The following is a 9,481-nucleotide window of genomic DNA, read 5'->3' as shown; positions in this document are numbered from 1 at the left end:
AAGCCCTCATTACTGGCCAGTTGGGTTAGCTGCAGTTTGTTATGATGATAGGCAACACCAAGGAGGAGATCCAGCACCACCTCTTTGCTGTCTTGTTCTGGAAGATGAACCCTGAGAAGTGGATTTGCAAGGTTAATGGCATAGCGATGTGTGCAAGCTGTTGGGCTCCCAGGGGGTGTATTTAAAAAATTCAGGGCTCCACCCTCAGCAAGCAGAGTTCTATTTGGGAGACTAAACAAAAATGTGTTGTCTGTTGATTCTACGTTCTGAACAAACCACGCCAAGCTTACTTACTTTGAACCTCAGGGAACCTTTAGACACTGTTAGTGAGGTCTTTTCCCTGTCCATATTGGGGACATGTAGCTCATTGGAATCTAGAGAAACCCCTCCCTCACAATTACCTGGACTTCCTCACTAGGCACCCAAACACTGCAAATGGAAGCAATCCCGTGGCACTCATGTTTGTCATGTGACCAGGCACAACTGTCCAGGAGGGAGAGCAGAATGAGAGGTCCTAGGCAGACAACCTCTCTTGGTGGAAACATCTTCAGCCTCAAAGAAACATGGTATCTTGGGAAAGCGAGAAGTGGACTCAGGAGAAGAGGTGTCAGGGGGTTTTCTTACAGACACTTTGTATCATTCTTCACCAGCTCCATCAGAGAGGTGGCTCGGTCTATACCAGCACTCACCAGGAAAGAGCATCCTGGAGGGAGACCTCCAGGAACTCTCCCATGCTCAGAGCCTAGTGAATGTGAAGCAGGGAGAGGCTGGGATAAGCCACTTTAAGTTGGGATCTACAGTGGAGTCCCAAGGGAAAACTGGCCCTGGCTAAGCGGCAAAGGGAAGCCAGGCCTGCGTGTAAGTGCTGTCTCTGAAGCTGAAAGACAGGAGAAAGACGTGGACAGCCGCAGGCCCTTGCATTACCCAGCTCCCTCAGTCCAGGGGTCTCTGCACAACAACTTCCACAGATGGTGGATCAATGGAGGATATGGGAAGACTGCTGTGCCTTGAAGCTAGAAAGAAACTTAAATCATGAATGCTCATTCTCATTTCTACCTAAAACGCAATTCTCATCCTCTCTCTTTTGATGTTCTTTTTAAGACCCCTTGCTGCTCATCTTGGTGGGTCTCCAGGCCAGGTCCACAACAGCCTTCACACTGTCTTCTTCCTGCCTCCAGTGTGTGTGTGTGTGTGTGTGTGTGTGTGTGTGTGTGTGTGTGTGTGTTATATTTAAGAGAAAGAGAGAGAGAGAGAGAGAGAGAGAGAGAGAGAGAGAGAATATGTTAGGAGCAGGAGCGGACCACCTGAGTCCTCTCCAGAGGCCAAGCTGCTCTCTGACTCTACAGGGGCTGTAGGGTCTCCTGGCAACTCTAGAAAATGCATCTACCCTTCCAAAGATCAAAGCATGAGCTGTTGATATACAGGGCAGGTGGGGTGGGTGGGGTGGGATGTGTGAGGTGGGTGAGTGGGGGTATTCATCAGAGAAAGAGGGTCAGGGTGGAAGGAGAAATGAGGATCAGGAGCAAGAAACAAGAATGAGAGACAGAATGAACCAAGTAAAGAGAAGACAAAGAAAATGTGAGAAACAAAGGAAGCAATACAGGATAAGCTGTGGGGAAGATGGGAAGGAGGGAGGAAGAGAAGGACCATGAGGAGTGAAGGAAAATGCAAGAGAAAGAGAAAGGTACGCCAGGATGGTGGGAAAGGAAATGGGAAGGAAACGAGAAGGAACGAAGGGAGCTCTTGTCACTTCGGGTACCGGTTCCAATAAGTCTCCTTTAGCATATCATTAATGGGAACCAAGGCCACAGCCAGCTCAGGTAAGAGGGAGGCGGGCCCTGGCCCGGACCTGCTGGCAGGTGGCCGCCCCTGGGTGGGGCCACCCAGCCAAGCCCTCGGGGTATAAGTCACAGGAGGCCAGGGCCTGCTGAACACCTGTCAGGGGCAGCTCCAGAGAGCACAGGTGCAGCCGGTGGCTACCCGAACCCAGCTCCAGCATGAGCTCCTTCGATCTCCCGGCGCCCTCGCCACCTCGATGCAGCCCCCAGTTCCCCAGCATCGGCCAGGAGCCCCCCGAGATGAACCTTTACTATGAGAACTTCTTCCACCCTCAGGGCATGCCCAGTCCTCAGCGCCCCACATCCTTCGAAGGTGGTGGCGAGTACGGGGCCACCCCCAACCCTTACCTCTGGCTCAATGGGCCAGCCATGACCCCACCACCCTATCTGCCTGGTACTAACGCCAGCCCCTTCCTACCCCAGGCCTATGGCATGCAGAGGCAGCTACTGCCCAGCGACCTGGGCTGGCTACCCATCCCCTCTCAGGAGGAGCTCATGAAGCTGGTCCGTCCACCATATTCCTACTCAGCCCTCATTGCCATGGCAATCCACGGTGCGCCCGACCAGCGCCTCACACTGAGCCAGATCTACCAGTATGTGGCCGACAACTTCCCCTTTTACAACAAGAGCAAGGCTGGCTGGCAGAACTCCATTCGCCACAACCTGTCACTCAACGACTGCTTCAAGAAGGTGCCCCGAGATGAGGACGACCCAGGTAAGGTAGACAGAAGTGCGTACGGAACAGAAGGGACCTCTGAGGGCTCTTTCATTTCTGCTCCGAACTCCATTCTAGAAAGCTCTGACTGCAGCTGCTACTCTATCCACAAAACTGGGAGCCGCTAGGAGACAGGGCTGAAAGAAAAGGAACCCACAGTAGAGGAGAATCTGAACCCTGGGAACAGAGACAGACTTTCGTGTCTCAGGGAGTTTGCATTTGCTGTGCCTCAGTTTCCTCCTCTGAAAAATAACAGGGAGGGAAAGAATGTCTATTCTATAATTAAGTAATTTCTGCAGTCTTTGGTGTGAACAAAGCTCAGTATCCTGCAGTCGTGATTCACATGTACCTCACATGAGGAGTCACATGAGAAGTCCTTGGTAGGACAAGACTAAGTCAAACCAGAGTGTGTCGGAGTCACACCTGTAGCGGAGAGGACCTGGCCTTGGTTGGACACCATTGATGGCCCCATGACATGGCTCTGGCCTTCCATCCATTCAGAACCTCCTTTGATGCTGGCAGCTCCCTGCAGGGTGTGTCTTAGTTAACCCATTGCACAGATGAGAAAAATAGCATTCAGGGGTAAAGCAGAAGTGGCATAGACCAGAATGGCAGTGATAGTGTTCAACTTAAATGCAACCCTTACACTAGGACTGGAATATTCCTTTCAAGTGGTAAGCCACAGACACTTGCAGAGAGGAAATGTGAGGCATTCCAGCATCCAGTGTCCAAACCCGAAGAACAGTTTTGTTCTCACATGGGAAGCCAGGGTTGGAGCCCTTCCTCTGCCCATTTTGAAGTCAGCTCTGGTCAGATCTGTTTGGCCCTCAGAAGGGAGAGTGCCCTGTAAAAGTCTTCTCCCCCTTTCCAGCTCAGAGTAGCAGGGAAGAGTTGGAACTTCCTTCCATTCTGGTGGCACCTCAGATGTACGGCTCTTGGGCACATATAGTGTCTGTCTTACATTTCCTCAGTGAGCCTGGGGAAGCAAGGGTTTTTTTTTTTTTCAGACCAGGAAACAGATTTATCCAAAGTCCTTAGTCACTGAGGAGCAAAGCCAGAGCTCATCCATCTACAGGACTTGGGGAACTGTTTTCTGGGGTTTCCTAGACCTTAGTAATAGAAGCACTGACCAATACCCCATCCCATCCTGGTCCCTGCACCCCAGAACTCTATACTTAAAGGTAACAATCCTTTAAACTCCTTCAGGCCTTATACTTCATTTCCATGAACTCCCCAGAGCTTCGTGTGTGTGTGTGTGTGTGTGTGTGTGTGTTTGTGTGTGTGTGTTTGTGTGTGTGTGTGTGTATGTGTGCATGTGTGTGTATAGGGGGTACTTAGAGAGAGATGGGGGATGGGCTGATGTTTGTGGGATGTCTCCACTTCCGTCCCAGGCTTTGTTCTTTTCTTTGCATTGCTGCCCATGGTTTTCATTTACTGTGTTGCAGCCAGATGGACTGAAGCCTTGTGTCCATCTCTGTATTCCTAACTTCTCCCACTTCTGTCCCAGGCAAGGGGAATTACTGGACTCTGGACCCCAACTGTGAGAAGATGTTTGACAACGGAAACTTCCGCAGGAAGAGGAAGAGAAAATCAGATGCATCCTCCAGCACCGGCTCCTTGGCTTCAGAGAAAACGGAGAACAGTCTCCTGGCCAGCAGCCCCAAGCCCACAGAGCCTCAGGAGGTCTTAGACACTGCCTCACCGGACACTACCACCAGCTCCCCAGAGAAGCGGTCTTCCCCTGCCCCCTCGGGCACCCCATGTCTCAACAACTTCCTTTCTACTATGACAGCCTATGTGAGTGGGACAAATCCCATTAGCCGCTCAGTAGCCACGCCTGGACTGAGCCCGGAGCCTATTGACAAGATGACGCAGAACTCACTGAATTTCAACTCCTACACCCCCCTTACCAACCTCAGTAGCCATGGGAATGGGGGTGAATGGGCCAACCCAGTACCCACCAATGCTCTGGGCTATGGAGGCTCTGTCTTCAACCAGTTCAGTCCACATTTCTACAATAGCATTAACACCAACAGTGTCCTCTTCCCCAGGGAAGGCACTGAAGTCTAGAGATAGAACAGCTTCTCGTCCACAGAGTTGTCTGGGGGAAAAGCAATGGTGGTCCTTCAGACCAGATCCTTTACTACCCCAAGATCTGAAACATTTGAACTTCCCAGATAGCACCACAGGAAGCTTGGAAGAATCTGTGTTCTTTCCAAACACCGTTTAAGCCTTCTGGCTCTCTATCACATGTGAACCTACACAGATTTGATAGCTACAGTGGGCGAGCCAGGATCGACTTGCCATTAATAATGTGGCCATTTGTTGAGTACTTAACTATGTGCTGGTTCCTGTCTTGGGCTTTTTAGTGACATGGTCACACTATGTACCCTCCTCCTTTGAGGTTCATATGAACCTCTCCAGTTGACAGATCATAAAACAAAGGCCCAGGAAAGTTGTCAGCTTTTCCAGGGTCATGAAAATGACAGAGAAAGACCTTGAAACAGGCTGGGTGACCCCCGTAGTCTGGTAAAAGGGAGCAGGGATGGACAAACTGGATGTGTGTCGCATAAAAAGCTGGTTATGGCAAATACGTGCACACGTCCCACTGGCTTCTAGTGACCTCCTCAGAATTCAGCACTAATTTGGCCATGACATGTTCCCACCTGTCCTTTTCCTTCTTGCCCCAGCTTTACCTACAGACATTCCTTTACCTACCACTCAGTGGGGGAAGCTAACAGCAGGATGCCCAGCCCAAGTACCCCTGTAGGACACAGTACCTCTAGTAGGTGCAATCCAGGGTATCACTTCACTAACCTTCCACACAATTTGAGCAGAGCCAGAGGTCAGTGAGAAAAGTGGTATGTACCCCTGAACCCCTACCCCAGCACTGCCCACCCACAAAATCTCGTAAACACCAGCTTCCTGTGTGTATGTGTCATGGACCAGTGAGTAAGATGTGACTCAGGCTTCCAAGAGAAGCGAGGGCAAGTAAGCAGAATAAGCATGTCCTTATTTTTATAGCCCTGGAGAGGTGGATACTTGTCTGAGAGAACAATGGCCGGGTGGGAGGGATCCTTTGCCTGCCCTCTGAGGGCAGAGCGGCTGTGAGCCCAGCTTCTGGCACTGCTCTTTCCTCCTTTTGTGAGTTACCTTATATGGCTGTGAGGTCTTCTCGAAGCACACCCTGAGAAGTGTTGTTCGGTTTCCTTATTTTCTTTTTAATTAAAAAAGAAAAGAAAAGAAAGAAAGAAAGAAAGAAAGAAAGCTGTTTAGAAGTGTGTGGCCCTTCCTTGCGAGTTGTCCTTGTGTCTTGGTGGCCTGGTTGAAGCTTAAGGCTGAAGGTGCTTGGGACAGGAAGCAGAGAAGAATGGGTATCAAGACTGTCCCCTGCCTACACCATTGAGGAGCTAGACAAAGGCCCCCCAGTGTAAAGTCAAGGCTATGAAATATGGGGTAGTTACGTACACGGAAGGAACCTACCTGTGTCGCATGCAATATGGGCACAGCATATCCAAGGTTCACAGCTTATGCAAACCCCATGATTGTGGTGTGAACATACAACTCCCCTGTGAAGGGCTGCCACTAATCCAGTTAGACAATGAGAAAACAGGGTCAGAAAGGTGTCGTGGCATGCCTGAAGCACGCTTGGGCTCTCTGAGTTTCATACTCGGCACACTATGGTATAGCCTCAGCCATGGCCAATGCTATTAGCAGCAGGTCTGTTTGCACTAGTGACACCCTGGAGTTGGTCACACTGTGCATACTGACATGTGTGTGCATTTAAGCAGGAGGTCTTCTACTTGGGGGTTTCTTTTCTGGTGGAGAAGGGAGAGGGGTCAAGCTGAGGGGCAGCTGGGTGAACTCTTTCTCTGAAGTGACAGAAGGGAGATGGTGACCCACAATACTACTACAGTGAGAAGCCCATCTACCCCAGGTTTCCTGGATGCCAGGCTCTGTCATTTGGATTTGACAAACTTTCTGTGTTTTACCTATATAATCGTCCCTTGATTTCCACATTATGGGTGAGAACACCGAGTCCATGAGACATTCTGCTTCTGTGTGGGCCACAGATCCCATGGCTGTGTGAAAGCATTGATAGAAGCTCCCTTTCACAGCTATTAACAGAGAGGTCAATATTTGGTGCAAGAGAGTACAGTCATGGAAATCAGAAGTGATGGAAGGCCCATGCTTCTGTAGCGAGTCTCGTGTGTAGTAGTGGCTGGTGTGGGTTGGGGAGCATGTGAGACAAGGAAAGTCAGAGTAGTCTACCCACTGTTGCCTGCTGCAGGGAGGTCAAGGGACTCCATGTCCATGGCAATCAGAGCCAGAGTTAAAATATAGATCTCTGAAACCTAGACGGGAATTTTTGGCATGTCACATGTCACTCTCAGCAAATTTGCCCAGATCCCAGAGCCCCACCTCACTGCCTGTTCTTCATCCTCAACTTCTTTCCCAGACAGGGGTATAATGAGTAAGGGGACTGGGCAAGTCCAGGAATGAGAAGGGGCCCAAAATGAGTCAAGCCATCCCAGAAGAAAGCCAGCAATTTAAAACCAAAGGCCACAACTCGATTCTCCATCAGAATTTTATGGGTGGCAGCAGTGGAGAGGAAGTCTGAGGGTTCCTACCATATGGAGTCCTTTCCCGCTCTTGCCTTAAGTCTGTGTTGGGGGAGCTCTGAGAAGTAGCTGGGATGTCACAGGAAAAGGAGTTGTGTTGGAAGCATTAGAAGGAGGGAAGCCGAGAAGATCTTATTGTTCAGCCTTAGCAGATGCTGAAATCTGGAAGGAGGGAAGATAGCACAAGGGATGGAAGAAGGGAAGGTGTGTATGAAAGTACTTGACTCCTCAGCCTCCTATGCTTTGGCTCTGCACTGAAAACATAGCTTGCCATCAATAAGAATCTAAAATGGAGGCTTTCCTATTATTGGAGAGACCAGGAAGTCTGCATACAGGCGTGAGACACACCAGTGACTTATAAATTCACCCTTATACCACTTACCTGCAGCCTCTCCACAAACCCTAAATTAAAGGGGCTGCATTTTCAACATGGAAGTTTGGGGGAACAATGCCTCAAAGCAGACTACATACCATAGATCAAACAGCATGTTATAAACATATACAATAATCTCACTTATTTTAATGGGTATATTTGCAAGGGGGCAAAAGTCACAAATGCTACCCATAAAATATTAAGTTATCCCAGTCACTTTCTGGTGGGTGGTGAAATATAAGGTTGATAAAGTTGATTCCCCTCCCCCCACCAGCCCCAGGTCATAAAGCATATCTTCATGTTTAGTGATTAGACAATCAGTTCAGCTCACCATTGCTAGAACACCCTCCAGCGAAAGAGCCCAAGGGACTTGCTATGTTTATTCATGGCTCCAGCCTATGCAATGGTTGGCTGGCCTCTACACTAGGCCCATTTCCAATGACAGGAGAGGAATGGGTTTCCTTAGCTCAGACTCAGCCTTTGTGCAGACACATTAGGGCTACATTATAATCAAAAGGAATCAATATGAGGTCAGCAGATCATATAATACATGTCTCTCCACAAATCTTGCTTGCTGTAAAGTCAAGGCCAAGCAGATGGAAGTTTGGTGCAGTCTTCAAACTCGGTGAAGCTAGCATTGGCATCCCTGGCAGAAGGGATAGATCTGGATGCAAGACTGGAGAAGCTGCGGTGAGGCATAAGGAGAGAGAAACTGGTTGACGGAGGAATCAGCAACGTGCATGGGAGTCTGAGCTGTGCAAAAGGCACTGGGACCATGCTGGCTTGTGGCTAGCACATTCAGCTACAGTATCCATGGACAGCTGGTGCTGTTACTGTCTCCATGTGGCCGTGAACACACGGTGACAAAAAATCGTTTAGAAAGTCCATCAGCATCTCAGTGTTCTATATAATCTAGACCTAGGGCTTGCATGCTTTCTTGGAAATAGGCATTGGGGGCGCAACGAGAACAATCCCGAAGGAAGTTTCTCACTAAGGAGACATGGCAACAGCATCTGGATCAGGAAGGATATGTTGGCCAAAATACCACTGGAGGTCTAAGCCTTATCCTCATGTGGGGCCTAGCTCAGACCCTTGCCCTACACAGATTTTATTCCCTCCTCTTTCCTTCTCTTTCTCCCTGGAAGGAGAGAACCTTGGCATGGCACCTGTCACAAAAGTGATTCAAGTGTGTACCTTTCTAGTCCAGGCAGATGCCACAGCAGAGGTACCGGTATCAGTCATCAGTTCCTGTGAACTGAGTGCTTCCTAGAGACTAGTTAACAACCACAGTCACCCATGAGTCTGGAAAATCATTGTTTCCATTGGGTTCAGAGGTAAACTAGGTCCCACAGAAGTGAATTCCAAGTTCGCATAGCTGCTATGCAGAAAAGGCAGACCTCAAAGAGAGGTGAGCCCAACTCAGTGTCCACGTTCTTCCCCAAAATACCAGGGCAGCACCCTGGGGCAGAGGACAGGGAGAATGTGTACTCGGCAGGAGCAGAGCCACTCTTTTCTTAACAACTCAATAGACAGTGTCTTCCTCATGTTCCCTGACACAGTCATATGTAGAGCAATGGCCTAAGAAAGCTTTCATTCCAGCTCAGGGGACCACCACTTCTACATCTTCCTGATCAGTGGGAGCAGCCCTGCCTCCACTCTCTCCTTTCCTGCTCCTTGACTCTCAGAGGCCCAAGAGGACCATTTCTTTGCACTCCTTAGGTCTTATGATGGCCAGTTTTGATGGTCAACTTCGATTAAGAAATTCCAATGAGATTAAGTATCGCACACCTCTCTGCCATGCCTACAAGGGGTGTTCTAGAGACAATCAGGTCCTGAGGGCTCTGACCTCCTGAATTTGTTGATTCTTTGGTGGATTCCTAATCTGATGGGATTATTGGGAGATGATAGAGTAGGAAGCTGTGCCTTTGGAGAA

The 9,481-nt window shown here is 49.4% G+C and overlaps 1 protein-coding gene across 2 annotated transcripts; it reads left to right on the top strand.

Moving 5' to 3' along the window:
- The first annotated feature begins 1,938 nt into the window (after positions 1-1,938).
- Positions 1,939-5,801, top strand: Foxi1 (forkhead box I1). Of its 2 annotated transcripts, none has more exons than XM_028756536.1 (2): positions 1,939-2,553; positions 4,061-5,801. In XM_028756536.1, the coding sequence occupies exons 1-2, from the start codon at positions 1,998-2,000 to the stop codon at positions 4,621-4,623; spliced, it is 1,119 nt and encodes a 372-aa protein (XP_028612369.1). In that variant the 5' UTR covers positions 1,939-1,997; the 3' UTR covers positions 4,624-5,801. The 2 variants fall into 2 exon arrangements, with proteins under 2 accessions (XP_028612369.1, XP_028612370.1); XM_028756537.1 differs by having other exon boundaries at positions 1,998-2,553; positions 4,346-4,623.
- Positions 5,802-9,481: the final 3,680 nt, after the last annotated feature.

Source organism: Grammomys surdaster, unplaced genomic scaffold (genome assembly GCF_004785775.1).
Source record: "Grammomys surdaster isolate TR1022 unplaced genomic scaffold, NIH_TR_1.0 126121, whole genome shotgun sequence".
NCBI lineage: Eukaryota > Metazoa > Chordata > Mammalia > Rodentia > Muridae > Grammomys > Grammomys surdaster.
The sequence above is the reverse complement of the archived record's forward strand: the minus strand, read 5'-3'. Positions and strand labels throughout refer to the sequence as shown.